The sequence below is a fragment of the Vipera berus genome, assembly GCF_964194415.1.
Source record: "Vipera berus genome assembly, chromosome: 2".
Lineage (NCBI taxonomy): Eukaryota > Metazoa > Chordata > Lepidosauria > Squamata > Viperidae > Vipera > Vipera berus.
This window is the reverse complement of record NC_138203.1, coordinates 170,106,781-170,126,838: the sequence shown is the minus strand read 5'-3', so window position 1 is coordinate 170,126,838 and position 20,058 is coordinate 170,106,781. Positions and strand designations below refer to the sequence as shown.

The following is a 20,058-nucleotide window of genomic DNA, read 5'->3' as shown; positions in this document are numbered from 1 at the left end:
GCGTTCTTGCGAGTGATCTTTCAAATAGGCCGAAATCTTCGCCATCTCTGCCAGGTCGGAAACCTTTAAAGTCCACTCTTCTATGGTCGGCAGTTCCTCTTTCTTCCAATACTGACCTATCAAAAGTCTTGCTGCCGTAATTAAATTCAACATCAACTTGGTGTCCACAACTGTAGCATCTGTAATTATTCCCAACAAAAAAAGTTGCGGACAAAACTTTATCCTCTGTTTAAAAATCTTCTGCATGTTCCACCAGACTTTTATCCAAAAAGCCTTAACCTTTTTACAAGTCCACCATATGTGAAAATATGTTGCGTCTTCATCACCGCACCTCCAACATTTAGGCTGATAATTCGGATACATACTTGCAAGCTTTTTAGGATCTAAATGCCATCTATAAAACATTTTGTAAAAATTCTCTCTTAGATTTTGAGCTTGTGCAAATTTTACGTTCCTCACCCAAATCTTTTCCCACGTGTCCATTGTGATAACGTCCAGTTTTCCTTGATTCATGGATCTTACATTCCAGGTTCCTATGGAGAAAAAATCTTTACAGCATCGGACTTTCCTTTCACCACCAGACACATCCACAGCTGAGCGTCCTTTCGGCTTTGGCCCAGTCGCTTCATTCTTTCTGGCGCTACTAGTACTAGCCCTCTGCTCTTCCCCAGTAGCATATTGGACGCCTTCCGACCTGAGGGGCTCATCTTCCAGCGTCATATCGTTTTGCCTTTTAGTACTGTCCATAGGGTTTTCATGGCAAAGATACTGGAGTGGGTTGCCATTTCCTCCTCCAGTGGATCACATTTTGTCAGAACTCTCTGCTATGACCTGTCCGTCTTGGCATAGCTCATAGCTTCATTGAATTACGCAAGCCCCTTCGCCACGACAAGGCAGTAATCCATGAAGGGGTAATCCATGAAGGATATTTCTGTTAGTTAATTAGTAATCAGTATAGAGGCTTTTGTTTTCTTTGCACTTTTGTTTTATTTATGCTCCAACCTTCAAAGAACATTAACTTAGAAATAACCAGTCATTACTTTCGCAAACTACAGCAAAGCCTCTTTTTGTTTTTTTGGTAGATTTGCACTTTCGTTCCCTCAGTACCAGGACGCTACTTTGCAGCGGAGATAAAAAGCGCAGAGGTTCTGAAAGCGAAGACAAGATTTGAAGTTACACCAGCGACCCCTACAGGACACATAGGAGCTGCGCTGGCGGAGCAACGAGCCGGACGCCCGACAAAAGGCACGTCGAGAGGGCGGGCCTTGATCAGAACGCGGATGCTGGAAGCGAGAGCAGTCGCGCGTCTGCGCAGATCACCGGTTCGCTCTTTCGAGGGACGGTAGTTTTAATCCTCGAGCCTGCAACTTGCAAGTGGATCGGGATCATGGCAAAAGAAAGAGAATCCAACCCAGTGAGGTCGCTACTAGCAGCCGCTCGGGAAGTGTACAAAAGGGTTTATGGCGAGGAAGATCCTAAAATTGCAGTGTCGGCGCCCGGAAGGGTAAATTTGATCGGAGAGCACACCGATTACAATCAAGGTTTCGTGCTGCCTATGGTAAGGAAGCAATGCGGTGCAGAAAAATCAGATAACTTCGGCTGTGCTTCTTCCAGTTTTATGGGGATTTTCCAAAGACATCTCGTGAAATTCCTTCTTGTTGACTTCATCGATGTAGAGGAGGAGAATAAAAAAGCCGTGTCTCCCATTAAGATACTAATGTTGTTCCTAACTATGGAAATGCCGGGATTTAAAGAGATTATTTTTTGTCAATGGTAGGCGAAGCTGCTGAAGACTACGCTTGAAGATTTGACTCCTTTCAGGAATATTTTTGATCTTTTCCACGTCCAGCAGAGTTAAGCCTGGTTGGATTGCGCAAACGTGGAGTTAAATATTAACTAAATATAAAATAGAAAATGTTAAGCTATTTTTTTCAAGCTATGCTTTCATTGCCCTTCTCTTAGTTCCCTGACATAGTAATAAATTCAAAGGCAAATAATGTTCCTTAAAAAGTTGAATTTTATCTCTAAACATTATGATTTCCTGTTGCAAAATTTTTACTGGATGAAGAAATATTTTTTAAAAATTTAGCAATAAATAAAGTTCCTGAGTGTGAAAATGCTGTTCTGACAACACCCTAAGATATTCACTGAACCTAATTTCTTGAAATAACTCCCAAACCTTTGGGCTAGGTTTGCACAGCACATTCTATTAGAATGTAGTTTTATTGTTTATAGCTTTCTACAGTATAATTTGCTATACTCTATATGAAGTGGTTTCTTTTTCCCCCCTTTACTGAATCTGTTTGCGTCTAGAAATGGTTCTTAAGACATGCCTCCATTACAAGTTAAAGGGACAGCTAAATTTTGGAATGCCACATTAATATCCTGCTAAAAATCTACTCTTAAATCCCAAAATATCTTTGATCACCCTCTCCCAACGGAAAGTATGCTTTCTAAAGAAGTTATACTCTTTCTATGTCTGTGGACCATAGGCTTGGAAGTACTTTCCAGAACTTATTATAGGATGGTCCTACTTCAGTCCATTAGACATATTGAACTATAATGCCCATTGGATAATAAAAATCTCACCCGGATCCTAAAGAAGTAATTGCATATTCTCTGTTCCTCTATGGTGCTTCATTTTACATTGTAAGCCACTTATTTCTTTGTATTGTACAAGATATCCTGTACAGTGATGGCAATTTATGAACATTTGAATAACAATAGACTCCATCCAGTTTGATGGAAGCAGATATCTCTGTGTGTGCTGTAAGATTCCCTCTGCCTCTCCAAACTCATTTTCCTACCATTTTTTGCAGCTATGATTTGAGGATATCTGATAGGCGGAGCTGGACACCATTTTGCAATAATATCAACATTGTTTGAAAATAATAGTTTGACAACAAGCTGATCCATAATTTATGTAACTAAATTAATCCAAATGCCTTGGTTCATTGAACACACTGAACCCCAGACTCATACTGGCTGAGTTTGCATAATATCAAGCCATAGATTAGTCAGGTGTGATGTGTGAAGTCAGCAATTGAATATTTTGGGAAACATGTTTTTGTACAAATCAGTTAATAGGCATATTCGAAGTTTTTAAGAACTATATTGGAGAGATCGGTACAAATCAAAGGATTTTCTTCATTATAATAATTATCCGTAGTGACCAAATTAAAAATCTCAAAGAGTCATTCTTCTTCATCTACACTCCTAATCATATTCCTCATCCTCATGTCTATTCATTCTTGTACTCCTTTGCATTTGTAAGGGGGAAATACCACGCAAAAAGGGTTTTCCAGAAACCTTGCCCATCTTTTTTATTCGGTTACAGCACGCATGCCATACCTGTTGTATTCCAGATATTGTAGAACCACAATCCTTAGCACTCCTAGCCTGTTGCGTGGGACACTGGGAGTTGTAGTTCATCAACTGCTGGAAGACTAGATGATTTTCCACTGCTGCCCTATACAGTGCTCTCTTCCTTCAGGCCATACAGATGAGAACAGTAGTAGTTGGGAGTCCAAGGGAAGATGGAATAATATCCATAACTACAACTGCAGAGGAAGCGGAAGACCCTAAAACTGTGCACTTTCCAGTTCCAAGGGAAGATGATTCCTTGAAACCTGGAGAACCTCGCTGGGCTAATTATGTAAAAGGGGTTATCCAGCATTATAAAGGTAAGATACAAAATCAGTCAAAGATCGAGGTTATTACATTGGCTGTTGGGATATCCATAACGAGAGAGTAAAGAAAGTTTAGATAGCAGCTATAATCATGCAGTCAAAACTGCCCTTTCCCCAAGTGAGCCCTCCCACAACAAACTTCTCTTTGGCAAGAATGAAAGACTATAACATAACATTATTTAATAGGGAGATTGAAATATTCCCTATCCCCTCACTCTGAGTAGGTCTTTAGGAAGATTTTCCTGCTATATCCATCTAATGGGGTGCTAGCCATGTAACCCATTAAATGGGTTCCCATCATCCACAAAGCCGAGATAGCAGTGGGATAGGCAATTCCAGCCACTGTGTCTTTGACCCCTTCAAAGAAGTGTAGCTCTTTACTTAAAGCATCTTTCCGAAACCTTGACAGATTTTTAGTTAAATGTGATGCTCTTCAGAATAGTTAAATTATAGATCATTTGTGGGATGTGCCGTGAATTATGTTTTTTTTCTCCCTGTGCTGTTTTTCTGTTTCATTGTAGCTGGCCCTCTCCCAGGCTTTGATGTTGTGATAGAGAGTAATGTACCAATAGGTGGTGGTCTCTCAAGTTCAGCCTCTTTAGAAGTGGCTGTGTACACCTTCCTGCAGCAGCTCTCTTCTGGTAAGACTTATACTATGCCTGTGATGAAACAGCAGATTACTTGCATTTTCCTTAAAGCAAGTGAAGTACTAACTGGATACATCATAGGAAGGAAGGAATTAATTGTTCTTTTCCTTCTTTTCCATCACTTTAACTTGCCTCACCATCAACTGCCGCTCTTCTTTCAATCGATCCCTCTCAAAGTTCTTTCTTTCTTTCTTTCTTTCTTTTTTTCTTTCTTTCTTTCTTTCTTTCTTTCTTTCTTTCTTTCTTTCTTTCTTTCTTTCTTTCTTTTTCTTTCTTTCTTTCTTTCTTTCTTTCTTTCTTTCTTTCTTTCTTTCTCTCTCCCTCCCTCCCTCCCTCCCTCCCTCCCTCCCTCCCTTCCTTCCTTCCTTCCTTCCTTCCTTCCTTCCTTTCAACTTCGAGAGGGAAGGATTGAAATAAGAGGCAGTTGATGGTGGGGCAAGTTAAAGTGATGGAAAAGAAGGAAAAGAACAATTAATTCCTTCCTTCCTTTCTTCCTTTCAACTTCGAGAGGGAAGGATTGAAATAAGAGGCAGTTGATGGTGGGGCAAGTTAAAGTGATGGAAAAAAAAACAATCACGAAAGAAAAGGAGAAGCTCGTGTGATTTAAATCATTCTTTAAATAAACATACAAGGTGCATTTTGGTTTTCATATCTACTGTGTTTTCCATCAGTTCAGGGTTATTGTTAATGTTTTAGCCAACTAGTCTTGAGTTAATGAGAGAGAGAGGGGGAACATAAAGCTTTATTTCCCAAACCCAGACCTTAACCTACCAGGAAAAGAATGTAAAAGAATTCTTACCATTTAGGGTGCCAACAGTGACGTTTGAAATATATTTATTTATTCTCAAAATAACTATAGAAAAATATTAGAACAAAGAAAATTGGTTTCAACACATCCAGCATGATTGGGAATTCTGAGACAGAAAATGACCCATCTGGAGAACATCCATGTTGGGGAAGGCTAGGGACTGAGATGTAAAATGCAGACATTGAAATGGAAGCAAAGAATGTTTCCTGCCTTTCTTTGCTGCCATCAACCAATTCCAGATTTTTGCAGTAGCCCTTTAGAAGGCTGGTCTGAGGTATATTTTTCAACCTGAAATTTCTGCTTCCTTTTTGACTTCTTTAGCTAAATGAGACAGGTTGACCACAGCTCAAGAACTTTTGTAGATATGTGTTGCAATCTCTGGCAACTCTGAACTGTTGGGGAATACTCTGCCAAATTAGAAAGCTGCTATCACTCATGGAACAACACACCAGGCTAGGTGGAGAAAGACTGACCTGTATAGGTTCTGGTGTTCTCTTTTTCAAGCACCTCCATGGTCACTGTTAAAAACAAAATAGTGAATTAGAATTTAGTTAGTGGATGACCCTCTAAGGCAGGGGAGTCAAACTGCCGGCCCATGGGCCGGATGCATCACGTGGAAGCCATGCCCACCCAGCTCTGGCAAGGGAAAAAAAGTTGAGATACATCGTGACACATCATGTGATGCGTCGAGTTTGACACCCCTGCGTCATTTACAAAGCATAGCAGCTGAATTCAAACAACATATCAAGGATTCTTGGAGAGCAACTATCCCTGTTGGGAGGAGGGTTCAAGCATCAAATCAGCCTGGATTCACTATATAAACATAAGAGGGATAGGTGTGATCTCCCCAAATGCCTTAGAGCAGGGGTAGGCAACCTTGGTTCTTTTATGACTCATAGACTTCAACTCCCAGAATTCCTGAGCCAGCTGGCTCAGGAATTCTGGGAGGGTTTTTTTAAATTTGGATTTATATACCGCCCCTCTCCGAAAGGACTCGGGGCGGTGTACAGGGCAATTAAAACACTATAAACAACACATAATGTATAAAAATTAAAATGAGATTAAATCAAATAGCCCTAAACAATAAACACATACTAAAATTTAAAGTTTTTAAAATTTAAAATCTAAAATCCAAGTCCCTCAGTCCAGGCTGGCAAGTTCAAATAGCCAAGTCTTCAGGTCGCGGCGAAACGAGTGAAGGTCGGGAGCCATCCGGAGCTCAACCGGAAGCTGATTCCAGAAGGCAGGCGTGCCCACAGAGAATGCTCTCCCCCTGGGGGCCGCCAGTCAACATTCCCTGACCGACGGCACCCTGAGGAGGCCCTCTCTGTGGGAGCGCACAGGGTGATGGGAAGTTAAAGTTGAAGTCCATGAGTCATAAAAGTGCCAAGGTTGCCTACCCCTACCTTAGAGCTTTATTTGCTCATTTCCAGATGAGATCTGCCACTCTGGGGAGATTCCTGTGTAATAGGCAGAGAACAATTGGCTGAATTTCTTGTCCATGCCCATTCTGAAGAGCTCAAATCCTGGAAAACAAGCACTAGAAGGCTGCATCTTTTATACATCTTCATGTTTTGGCTTGTTTTGATATATATGAATATCAATTTTTTATATATTTTCCCCTCTCTCCTTTATATGGAAATAAAGTACTAAACTGTCAGTGGATATTTTTCTTCCTTGATACAGATGACAGAGATCCAGTTACTAAGGCACTGGTGTGCCAGAAAGCAGAACACACCTTTGCAATGATGCCTTGTGGTATCATGGACCAATTTATCTCCGTGATGGGAAAAGAAGGACATGCCTTGCTGATAGACTGCAGGTCAGAATGTGCCAATAGTCATTCTCTTGTAACTTCTTCCATCTATGTAGAGAGATCACGTCTCCACAGCTCAGTTATCTCATCTAACTAGGCTCACAGTATTCAAAGAGAAGAAGGATGATGTTGCTCTGTAAAAAAACCAAAAACGTCCTGTAAAGTATTTGTGGAATAAAATTCTCAAAGGGCATTCAGATAACCCTTCCGCCTTAAGCACTGGGTGAGTTGCTAAGGATGGGGATAGAGCTAAATCCTACCTATAAAGCTATAGAGCTAAATCTTACCTATAAAGCCCTACATGGCTTAGGCCCGGGATATTTACAGGACCGTCTGCTGCCAGAAACGACTTCCCATCGCCCTGTGTGCTCACACAGAGAGGGTCTCCTCAGGGTGCCGTTGGCCAAACAATGTCGGCTGGCGACCCCCAGGGGGAGGGCCTTCTCTGTTGGGGCGCCTGCCCTTTGGAATCAGCTCCCCCGAGAACTTCGGATGGCCCCAGATCTCCGGTCCTTTCGTCGCGACCTAAAGACATACTTTTTCCAACTGGCCGACCTGGACTGAAGACGGGGGTTTTAATTTTGTTTTAATTATTGGTTTTTAGTGGGGCTTTGTAAATTTAATCTCTTTTAATATTTGTATTATTGTTGTTTTATTGTGGTTAGCCGCCCTGAGTCCTTCGGGAGATAGGGCGGCATATAAGTCCCATAATTAAATTAAATTAAATTAAATTAAATATTCTTTAAGTTGATGTTTAAGGTCCAATTTTCAATGATTGTATGAATATTTTTATAGAATATTAGAAATTGTTAGAATATAACACATACCGAACTCATGTCCATTTTAGAATTTAGAAAGCAGATTTAAAGTTTAAAGCATTGAATTTGTAAAGTTGTTTCATGTGGGCAGTGCACTTTGGTTTATAATGACAGCTCATTTCGGTATTTCTTAATGTATAAGTAACTAAAACCAGCAACCACCTTTACATCATTTCATGTGGTCTAGTTATGTCTTCTTGTTATTCAAGATCCTTGGAAACTCGCCTGGTCCCTTTGACTGACCCAGACTTAGTTGTTCTCATCACCAACTCCAATGTACGACATACTTTGACAGGCAGCGAGTATCCCACACGTCGACGACAGTGCGAAGAGGCAGCCAAGTTGCTGGGAAAGGCAAGCCTGAGAGAAGCCACCATGTCAGACTTAGAGGGTAAACATTATTTGGAAAGGGGGGGGGGCGTGTCAGCCTCCAGCCTTCAGAACATCTGAAGTTTTATATCTCTGTTTCAGTGCAAAAGGAGTTGAGACGGAGAGAGGGAATTTACATACTGGGCATATAGATCGTCCTGCTCCTATAGCACAATTGGGACTCATAAGTCAATCATTAAGCAAAGCCATTGCTAAGAGAAACAGTGACTGAGCTTATGATTTTACTTCAGCTTGCCTTTTGCTTTACAGACCTGCAAAAATCATAAATGCTAGGATGGATTGTAAAGTTACTGTTCCGTGACTTTCCTTAATTGCAGATGGTCATTGTACAAGAAAATTCCTTGTACGTGAGGACTACTACCTGTACTGTCATACAGAAGGTGACAGAGTGCACATTGGAAGCTCAAAACTTCCCACTTGGGGATCATTTTTAACCTTTCAGCCCTAACTGAATCTTCTTTCATTTTGTTTTTCTCATCTCTCTCCAGAGTCCAGGAACCTCCTGAGTAAGGAGATGTACAGGCGAGCCAGGCATGTGATTGGAGAGATTGAACGGACGGCTAAGGCAGCCGAGGCTCTGGAGGCCAGGAATTATAAGAGGTTTGGAGAGCTGATGGTAGAGAGCCACAATTCCTTACGGTAAGGCAACAGTCTGAAACTGATATACAACCTAGGTTATTCCTTTTGTATTTTTTTTTAAAAAATAACATTTACAGAATCAAAGGGCCATTTTTGGGTTTCCATGTAAAGATTTTCCTGTATGTATGTAGACTGGATGTACGTGTACACCAAAGCTATTTACTGCAGAAGATCAAAACACCGTACAGGTAGTCCTCGACTTACAATGGTTCACTTAGTGACCATTCAAAGTTACAATGGCACTGAAAAAAGTGACTTATGACCATTTTTCACACTTATGACTGCTGCAGCATCCCCATGGTCATGTGATTTACATTCGGGTGCTTGACAAATGACTCAAATTTATCTGGGTCAACTGATCCTCTTTTGCAAACTTTCTGACAAGCAAAGCCAATAGGGAAACCAGATTCCCTTAACAACCGTGTTACTAATTTAACAACTGCAGTGATTCACTTAACAAGTGTGGCAAGAAAGGTTGCAGAATGGGGCAAAACTCATTTAACAAATTTCTCACTTAGCAACATAAACTTTGGGCTCAATTGTAGTCATAAGTTGGGGACTACCACTATTGTACATCTATTGCATCTCTTTGATTTCACAGAATTAAGAACACCTTAATGTAGACCTACTACTTTTTATTCCTCTTACATTCCAAATTACTGTTGTTTGTGTATCATCAGAGGGACCCATAAAAAACAATCTGTCATGCCTTTGGCCAGCTAAGATATATTTTTAAATAAGATAGAGAAAGTGTAGACTAGGTTGTCAGCCTTAATTATATTTGTTCCACATGGGACATTTCTTCCTAAGAGTAAATGAAGTCAGTTTGGCGCATCATATTCTTTTCCATATCCCATCAACAAAGATCTGCATGCAGTGTAATGACATAGAGTTTGTCTGTTGCAAATGATGCACTTTAATACAGGGGTGGGCAATTAATTGTCCAAGAGGCTACATGAGAAATTGAGACTATTGTGGAGGGCTGAACCAAGAGGGCTGTGAAGGTGCATAGGCACAAACACATGTATAAAGGTAAATTGTAAAAAAAAAAGTCACCTTCAGAATGAAAGCGATCAGTGGTATTGCATGCCTAGTGTACACTTATTTACATTTGATTTCTAATTTCTGATTGATCTCATGCGGGCCGGACAGGGACAGCCAAAGAGGTGGATGTGGCCCAAGGCCGCGAAATGCCCAGCTCGACTTTAATGTATCCCAAGGTGAGAACTGGGTACTTCTGTAACATCAACCCATGTCTATCATTATATTGATTAGATCTTCTGTAACTCCTAACCTTCCCCCCTCCCTTGTGCATAGCTTCTTTCCTTCCTTATAGTAATTTACAAGGTTTTTTTTCACATTTTTGTTTAAAAATCACTTATTTTTTTCCTTCCATCAGGGATGACTATGAAGTTAGTTGTCCAGAATTAGATGAGCTGGTAGCTGCTGCCATGGAAGTTCCTGGAGTGTATGGTAGCAGAATGACTGGTGGTGGTTTTGGAGGTTGCACTGTAACTCTTCTTGAATCTGGAGCTGCAGAAAAAGTTCTGGAACATATCAAGGTATGTGGGGAATCGGGCTATAAGAACGGACTGCTGGTTCAGCTCTCTAGTTTACAGCAGAGATGAGCAGAATTTTAACATCAGATTTTCTTCTTGGATTCTACGTTTAGCTCTCCTAGATACAAAGCACTCTCTTTGGGGATAGATATATGTTAGAATAAAGGCTGTAATTGATGCGTGCAACTATTTTTGATATCAGAAATTCCAATATGTTCATCAATACATTTCATTCGTGAATTCAGTCCTATTTTTCTACCTGTCTGTCTTTTGTGGTCTAATTCCTCACTGTAAATCTTAAGAACAAATTTTTATGAATCTGAACTTATATCCCGAAGGGATATATAGGGTATTGGTTTAGGGGTATCAGTGATATAAGGTATAAGACCGAAATAAAACATGAGGTTTATGCTGTGAAAATGGCTGTGTTCACAATCAAGCTGCTAAGCCAATAGGAGGGCTCTTTGGACCTGGCATGTTGTATGGACCCAGCTACAGCAACGTATAAAACATGATTTGTGTCTTAGTATAATGGGTGATCCAGGTCAGTAGCCACTATTGTTTTTCAAACAGACTATGATGGCACATTGGTTAGAATGCAGTATTGCAGACTAATTCTGCCCAGAGCCAGGAGTTTGATCCTGACTGGGATCAAGCTTGACTCAGACTTCCATCCTTCTGAGGTCAGTAAAATGAGGACCCAGATTATTGGAGATAATATGCTGACGTTGTAAACTGCACAGAATGTGCTGTGGACTGTGGGTATATAAATCTAAGTGCTATTGCTGTTGCTATGACTAAGTAAGACATAACTTATGTTAGGCTAACATCTTGCCCTATGAGCAAATATTTTATTTGTTACAAAATTAAATGGTTTTATTAATTTTATTTAAATCAGCTAGTAGATTTGGACAAGTGCTTTTGGATTGTTAAGATTACTATTATTTCCAAAATTTAGATATTCAAAAATTTGCTTTAGAAAAATGATACATAACTAAAGTGATGAATTTAACAACAAATTTCATGTCCCAACAGTCCAATTTAATCCACTGAAATGATATACCATCTCCAGAAAGTTTTGCTTAAAGATAAAGCATATTCTTGCTAAAATTCAAACAATGCTCTCTATAATTCTTGACACAAAGAATAAGAATAAGTTACCTTGTTCTTAGAAATGGAATTGACCTGTTTGCAAGTTGACAGTTGGCCGGAATACAGGTGTTACATTTTGAAAAAAGAATCTAAATAAGAGGAATTGTTTCTTGATTACAGGCACTAGTGATTTTATTAATAATACTGCAGTTGGAAAACAATATCAGAACATTTTCCACTAAGGTCAGATTCACCAAAGCAGAAGTCATTTATCATTTACTATCTTTTTTATAATTAGTTTTATTTAATTTGTAGTCTTTGATAGATAATCTTTATTATCATTTTTATTGTGGGCACACTGGCACATTTTAAAAATGATATTCTGTTGCCTGCTCTCAAAAGTGTACACATACATAACACACATATAAACATGCTATATACAACCTACACCCTTACATATACATATGCACTCTTACATATAAATACAATACAGCCGAACAGAACTGCTATTAAGTAGAAAAGCTTCCAGCATCTGTGTTATGCTGCAAATCTAGGTTGCACACAGCATGGATGAGTGCATAAAACATTGTTTTATTTTGAACATGAAACAAAGTTTTGTATCCTGGAAGTTTTGCTGAACCATTTTGGATCAATTATGGTTTAACACACAAACACAAAAGAAGGAACATCTAAAATGTTTGTGTTGTTTAAAGTTTCAATCTGAAACAAACCTTGTAGGATCCCAGAATTATTTTAAGGAGTGAATATAGCCAGTGTGGTGCGCAAAGCCTCCTCTCTTGTCTCCTCTTCCACATAGCATATGCACTGGCCTGTCTCTCCCTCCATCTTCTCAGCACCTTGCCTGCCTCTTTCTGCCTTCCATCAGCCACGACCTGCCACCAGTGTATTGGCCTATGTGCCTGCTTATTCCTGAGATGATCCCAGCAGGAAGAAACAGGCTCCAAACATATCCTTCTGGATCCTGAATTCCCAGCATCTTCCTTTCCTCCTTTGCCTGACTGTCTCCAGCCACTGATAATAATGTCACACCCTCTACCTGCCTCCCTTTCTAACCTGGCTCTTTGAGCTATCTGGTCTGGACTGAGGGGTTTAATGTTTTTAAATTGTGATTTAATTTTTGCGGCTAGACTTAATTTAATTTTATTTAAATTTTATATTGGATTGTTTTTAAATTTTGCCTTGTAAACCGCCCTGAGTCCTTTGGGAATAGGGCGGTATATAAACTGAATAAATAAATAAATAAATTAAGGAAAACACAAGTCAGTCTTGGATTTCCCCCCCCCCTTCTTGCTGCCCATTGTAAACCACATTTGTCCAGAACTACCACATTTCATACTGGAATGAAACACCCTAATTTTGTTCTGTATATAGACCAGAACCTCCTGCATGCATGGAATATTTTTTAGATCCCTAATGTAACGACATTATTTATTTATTTATTTATTTATTTATTTATTGATGGGATTTATATCCCGCCCTATCTCCCGAAGGACTCAGGGCGGCTAACAACAAAACATATAATAAGTACATAAATCAAGATAAAATGAAATTGAGAACATCAGTGCAATAAAAAATTAGAGAATTTAAAAAATGAATTAAAAATACTAAATATAAATTAATTAAAATGCCTGTCAGTCTAGGTCAGCCTGGTGGAACAGGTGTGTTTTGAGGCCGCGGCGAAAGGATTGGAGGTTTTGGGCCATCCGAAGCTCAGGGGGGAGCTGATTCCATAGGGTTGGCGCTCCCACAGAGAAGGCCCTCCCCCTGGGGGTCGCCAGCCGACATTGCCTAGCTGACGGTACCCTGAGGAGGCCTTCTCTGTGTGAGCGTACTGGACGATGGGAATTTGTTCCCGGCAGCAGATGGTCCTGCAAGTATCCCGGACCTAAGCCATGTAGGGCTTTAAAGGTAAGTACCAGCACCTTAAATCTCACCCGGAGGGCAACTGGTAGCCAATGCAGCTCACGCAGGAGGGGTGTAATATGGGAGTATCGGGGAGCTCCCATCACAACCCGTGCAGCTGCATTCTGCACCAGCTGAAGCCTCCGGGTGGCCTTCAAGGGCAGCCCCATGTAGAGAGCATTACAGTAATCAATACGGGAGGTAACGAGTGCGTGGGTGACTGTACGTAGGGCATCTCGGTCCAAAAAGGGGCGCAATTGGTATATAAGACGAATCTGTGCAAATGCCCCCCTAGCCACGGCTCCAATGTGATCTTCAAAACTGAGTCATGAATCTAGGAGGACGCCCAGATTGCGTGCTCTATCAATGGGAGGTAACATCTCTCCTCCTATAGTCAGAGATGGAACCTCTTGGACTAAACGAGATGACGGTATGTATAGCCACTCAGTCTTGGCCGGGTTGAGTCGAAGCCTGTTTTCTCCCATCCAAATCTGTACCGCTTCCAGACAACGGGACATCACATCAAGGGCATCACTGGGTTGGTTCGGGGTGGAGATGAATAGCTGGGTATCATCAGCATATTGATGATATTTCACCCCGAAGCTACGGATGATCTCTCCCAGCGGCTTCATATAGATGTTGAACAGGAGGGGCGAGAGCACCGAACCCTGAGGCACTCCACAATTAAGAGGCCTAGGGCTTGACCTCTGCCCTCCTGCCAACACCGTCTGCGAACGGTCCGAGAGGTAGGAGGAGAACCACCGCAGAACGGTGCCTCCCACTCCCAGCCCCTCAAGACGACGCAGTAAGATACCATGGTCGATGGTATCAAAAGCCGCTGATAGATCTAATAGGACCAGGACAGAGGAATAACCTCTATCTCGGGCCCGCCAGAGATCATTCACCAGCGCGACCAATGCCGTCTCCGTGCTGTGCCCTGGTCTGAAACCCGATTGGTACGGATCTAGATATTCAGCTTCCTCCAGGTTCAAAGGGAGCTGTCGTGCCACCACGCTCTCAACGATCTTCGCAAGGAAGCGAAGGTTGGAGACAGGACGGAAGTTGTTTAAAACAGCTGGGTCCAGTGCTGGTTTCTTGAGGAGGGGCCTTACCACCGCCTCTTTCAAGGCAGCAGGGAAGTACCCTTCACTCAGTGAGGCATTGATAACTGCTAGGAGCCAGCCTCGTGTAACCTCCTTAATTGTGAAGGATGCATTTTTATGTCTTTAGAGGAATGAAGTAGAAAGTGTCTGTGTGTGAGAAAGAAAGATTTTAACAGCATTTAGCATGGATAGATGAATTTAGTTCTGAGGAGAAAAGTCTGTGCTGGGGAGCATAGAAAATATCTTGGTCCAACCGATGCTTATCTTCCCACGGTTTCTTTGTTAAGAACTGTTTCTTTCTGTTGCTATTAGAACTGTTGTTGTTTGGATAAAAAGACTTCAGTTCAGACACGGGCAATCTGCTGCCTTCTGGGTGTCTAATTCCTTGACATTGGCAGTTTTGCCTACAGCAGATAGAAGACCAGAACATTTGGAAAAAACCAGGTTGTCCATTCCTGGCTTAAACGTCCATTATCAGCATATGTTTTCTGTTGCTAAATTTGCTGTTTGAGCAAACTCATATGCTTGCTGATAATGTCTTTGTTTTTTTTTCCCCCCCTTCAATTGTGTCTGATTATTGGAGACTGCTTGAACAAGTCTTTGCAGTTTTCTTGGCATGGTTTTTCAGAAGTGGTTTATCCTTGTTTGCTTCGTGGGTCCGAAAGTGAGTAGCCCAAGGTCACCCAGCTGGCTTTGTGCCTAAGGCAGTACTGGAACATTATAGTCTCCCACTTTCTGGCCTGATGCCTTAACCACTACGCCAAAATGGTTCTTGTTTTCGGTTTACCTCTTAAGAATTGTCGTCTGACTGATATAAAGCCATCCATTGTGCCCCAAGTCAAATTTCCACACTTGTGAACTCCCCCCCTCCCCGATATATTTTGTGTCCCTTGATCATTCAGATACTTGCATATCATGTTTTTTTGCTTTTATCAATTAGGACAAATACAGCAGGACAGCGACATTCTATTTTACAAAACCCGCTGATGGATCTAAAGTGCACCTCCTGTATTGAAAGCTCTCCTGCCTGGTCTGTAGGATTCACTGCTGTACTAAGAAAAACATGACACTTTGGGACAGCCTCCCTGGACATTAGCTTGGAGCAAAGACTTGACTTCTTCCATAAAAGGGAGCATCAGTCACAAATCAGTGAAGCCGTTGAAAAACTGTGTGCGCACACAGATGTTTGTTTCTTTCGACCAAGAGCCCCAAAAGGATTTTTTTGTTTCCTTTACAAGACAGTTTGGGGCACAAAATTTCCTTTTCACAGTGCTTTTTTTGTAAAAGAAAAAGGTGCCGGAACTCACACATGTCATACAACCCGCCTTGCCTATCCTACAAGGTTCCATCCAAAAAAGGTGCCGGAACTCCGTTCTGAGCGTTCTATGACAAAAAAAGCCCTGCCTTTTCAGTGAAACACCGTGATGAGTTTGACTAAATAGTCCTTGATTTCTGCATACAATTTTCTATGAGAAGTTCCTTCAGCAATCTGGATGGAAATACTGGGGCTGAGAAAATCTGGCATAAACTTCACAGCTCCAAAGCAATTCCCTTTTTAATCTTCCTAATGGAAATAGGCTTTCTCCTTTACATTGTGCTCTAAATATTGCTTCTATTCTTTCCCATTAATGAGCCATCTTCCAAAAGTGAATTATCCACTAAGCATCTCTTGAATAGAGTCACTTTGCGATGAGTTTCTCTGTTGCATTCCATATTATCATTTGTTAATGACAAGGACAGGCTGGTGTGAGATAATACCCTCAACCCATGTAATTGGTATAGCTAAGTGTTGTGGTAGAAAGTGACAATTGTAGTCAGTCACAGTGAAGTCAAAATAAAACAGGCATGTCTATGAGATGATGTGATGGTGTAATTGCATCATGACTTCTGATGCAAAGTTGGTGTCATTTGTATGATGCCTTGATGCATGTATCTTTTGTCTCCCCTCCCTCTGCCCAAACTCTGATCCAATGGACATACTAATCTAAATTAAGTAAAATTTACAATAATGATAACCTTTCTCGCAATAGAATGTATGATTGTCACCTTGAAGTAATTGGCTATGCTGCCTTGTATGAAACCTTCATGTGGTTAATTGGCTTTCATTTTAGCATGATATTGATCCAGCCATGATTTGTAAACCTCAGTTTATTATACCAATGTTATGCATAAGCACAGGGTTAAACACAGGGTTAAACACATCATGGATTAGTAATGTGTAAGCCCAGCCAATACCTGGTTAACATCAACTGTTCATTAACCAGATTTTAAATTATCAAATACCTAGCCTGGGTGGAGCAGTGGGCTAATGCCTCCTTAAGTAACACCAGCTGCCTGCAATTATTGCAGGTTCGCATCCCACCAGGCTCAAGGTTGACTCAGCCTTCCATCCTTCCGAGGTAGGTAAAATGAGGACCCAGATTGTTGGGGGCAATTAAGCTGACTTTGTAATAATGCCGCTTGGGGTGTGTGTGAAAGCCCTAATAAGCAGGCATATACATAGAATGAAGGCTACTGCTAAGCTTGTAAGCCGCCCTGAGTCTTCGGAGAAGGGCGGGATATAAATGGAATTAAAATAAATAAATAAAAAATAAATTATGTAAAGCTTAGTGTTTTGTGCAGCCATTATATCCCAACAGTACTATTCCAACTGTATGTTTTGCAATGGCAACACTTGCATTAAAAATGAGCTTCAGCTGGGCACTTAAACGTATTCACAAAAATCATTCAATTATTCTTCACATATATCTCAACTACTAAACAGATGCATACTTAACTTTTTCCTAATAATATTTTTAAAGACAGATAGCATTGCTATTAATGCTAATCATTAATGCTAATCTTGAGTACCTTATCCTTTCAGTTCTGGCCATTTTAGTAACATCTTCAGTAGAAGTTGTATATTTTGCTTTTATTGCCTAAGCCTATCGAGGTTTAGGTCTGTATAAGATCTGTATCATTGCCCTCATTTAGCAATCAAGGGTTTGTTGTTTTTACACATAGCATATTTGGAAATTTAAAAAAAACCAGCTGTGATCATAGAGAAAATGTTTATTAAGTGCAATACAAAGCCATCTGGTCCAAAGCACCATCTGTCAGATCTCTGAAATACTGAAACTGCATATGTACTTAATTCCATCAACCTCTCCAAGCTGTAATAATCTACAAACATGTAATTTACATTATAATGTGTTCTTCATTATACATCAGTGAAAGCATAGGATGCTTTTAAAACCTTTATTTAGAATGATTATGTTACTAAAATATGGCCAATAGATACCTCCAGGGACTCTTTGGATTATACCAAGATGTATGGCTCTTATGATGAGGGAAAAGTTTATTAATCGGTAGTAAGAATTTGCAAGAAACTGGAAATCGTATCAGAAAAAGAAATGGGACACTCTGGAGATAAAAATTCATGCAGCTTTTCCTAGGAAGAAATTATTTGGAACTCCCTTACAAAGGATCCAGGAAATCAGTATTCCTGTTGAATATTAAATAAATCTCATCCTTTTAAAAGACAGTCTGGGAACTTTAACAATATGATTCACTGCACTGAATATGATATTCTAAGAGCTCAAGATTGATATATTTTACCTGAATGGCCCAGCTGCATTACTCTTCCTAATGACATTGATAAGCAAATGTTCAGTTTCAAGAAATGTTATGTCCATCTGTTCTGAGAATCACACACAACTATGGGGCACCTTCAAGCCAGTTAGAGTTACCCACTCCTTGCGTGATGATTGGTTCTGATGAATAAACTCATGTAGATCAGGGCTCTCCAAACTTGTCAACTTTAAGACTTGTGGACTTCAACTCCCAAGAATTTCTCAGCCAGCATAGAGTTGAAGTCTACAAGTCTTAAAGCTGAAAAGTTTGGGGACCCCTGATTTAGATGGATAAGCTGCCACATTTGTATTTGGACTTTCTGATTGAAAAATTCCTGGGTAGCTTCTGAAAAATGCAACCACAGCCCTAATGTTAATTTGAATTTCAGTTTGTTTCCAGATGGATGGGTCTTAGGATTGTTTCCCCCAAAAAACACCATGACATGATTCTATCATTGTCAGTTTACCAGTTTTTATATGGTTAAAAAAAACAAAGAGTGAGCAAGTAGTAGGAAAATGCATGGAAAACAATGATATTTGGACTATGACTGAGGCTTTTGTAAATGCACCATGAGCCTCATTCAAAAGTAACTAAATTGTTGGCTAAAAGAAACTCAGTTTATTTTGAGGGCTTCCTCTGTAAAGATATTAATTGTCCATAACAAAAGTTGCCTTAATTGCCCCCATGTTGTATCAGGAATTTTTTAGAAAAGGGTTTACAAGTAGTTCTTATTTAGCAATCACAACTGGGACCAGCAACTTAGTCCTTAAGTGAAGCAGTTGCTAAGTGAAACTATCTGTTCTTGTGCTCTTGCTTCAGCTGTCCTTTGCTTTATAAGGTCATAAATATGAGTATTGGTCATAAAAATTACTTTTTCATCACTGTTGCAACTGAAAATGGTTGCTAAACAAGGCAGTTGTTAAACAAGGACTACCTGCATTTATTTTAGCAACCTTACGTTATAAAATAGGCAACAGTACTGCACAGCAGGGGATTGTACTTACCATACATACAACAATTGGACTAATTCCTCTGCATTGCAAGAAATGTATGTGAGAAACAGGATGTTATCATGCTCAGAAGAAAAAAACCAGGATGATCTTAACGTCAACAAAGAGGAAGCGATCCAGTTAAAATATGCAAAGTTAAAAGGAATGGTCTGAGGTAAAGAGCAGCAAAGCAGAGACTCATGAGTTGGACTCAAAAGTAGAACTAGACAAGAGAGTTTCATAACCAAGTGTTCTGCTAAAAGCTCCTTTCACAAGATGCTAGGTTACCAGCTAGGCTGTGTGCAGATACCACCTGGTGGTATTTCAAAAGCAATGGCCAGTGAGTGGCTTTTGGGGCTAGTGGAACACAGAGAATGCCATCTGCTTCCATCTGAAAGATGGCCCCAGAACCTTTTGTTGAAATTTGAGCGTCTTTTTGGCAGTTTCCTTCTGGACTTAAGCTTCATAGAATTGTCTCTCTGTCTGTCTGGAGAATGTCCCACTATTGCTGGACATTGTGCTGGTGATGTATTCTTTGGTGATCTGTTTGGTAAGGGTGCCGCCACTTTCCACTCGCTGAGTAGTCATCAGCATCCCATCTGAAATGAGGGAACCAAATAAAGATTGCATAAACAGCAACTTCCTCGTGGCTAGATTTGCAGATCATACTTAAAGCATAACATTGACTGGGTTTTGTTGCGCATGTGATGTAAACCCAAATATATTCTGGTTTATAAAAGTGCATTTTGCAAATCCTGCAAATTCTTTATTCACTAAACTGTCATTAAATGATGGGTTATGCAGGTTTGATCTGCGTATGTGCATAAACACATGGCCATGCATATGTGAAAGCTTACATACTTTATTTTTTCTTTTGTAATCACTAAGCATCACTTTTACGACTTCAGCTCCCGCACTGGGATCTATTTAGGAACACCCTGGAGCCATTTATCTGATACCTCCTGGACCTGTT

At 40.4% G+C, this 20,058-nt stretch overlaps 2 protein-coding genes across 6 annotated transcripts in view; one reads left to right on the top strand and one right to left on the bottom strand.

The window, feature by feature from the left end:
- The first annotated feature begins 1,280 nt into the window (after positions 1–1,280).
- GALK1 (galactokinase 1) lies at positions 1,281–17,382 on the top strand. Its single transcript, XM_081319787.1, has 8 exons — positions 1,281–1,558; positions 3,494–3,683; positions 4,211–4,330; positions 6,831–6,966; positions 7,988–8,169; positions 8,657–8,807; positions 10,207–10,369; positions 15,425–17,382. Exons 1-8 carry the CDS (start codon positions 1,388–1,390, stop codon positions 15,497–15,499), a joined length of 1,188 nt encoding a protein of 395 aa, XP_081175913.1. The 5' UTR covers positions 1,281–1,387; the 3' UTR covers positions 15,500–17,382.
- Positions 17,383–17,520: 138 nt separating this feature from the next.
- The window catches only part of ITGB4 (integrin subunit beta 4), a 94,096-nt gene continuing 91,558 nt past the window's right edge, over positions 17,521–20,058 (bottom strand). For all 5 annotated transcript variants that reach the window (XM_081319783.1, XM_081319782.1, XM_081319786.1 and 2 more), the window contains one exon: positions 17,521–19,684. In XM_081319783.1, coding sequence (XP_081175909.1) covers positions 19,542–19,684 — 143 coding nt within the window. In that variant the 3' untranslated portion in view covers positions 17,521–19,541. The remainder of the gene's footprint in view (positions 19,685–20,058) is intronic.

Coding starts and splice junctions, on each gene's coding strand:
- GALK1 (XM_081319787.1), top strand. CDS start 1,388: ATGGCAAAAGAAAGAGAATCCAACCCAGTGAGGTCGCTACTAGCAGCC. Junction 8,170..8,656: donor CACCATGTCAGACTTAGAGG/GTAAACATTATT, acceptor ATCTCTCTCCAG/AGTCCAGGAACCTCCTGAGT. Junction 8,808..10,206: donor GAGAGCCACAATTCCTTACG/GTAAGGCAACAG, acceptor TCCTTCCATCAG/GGATGACTATGAAGTTAGTT.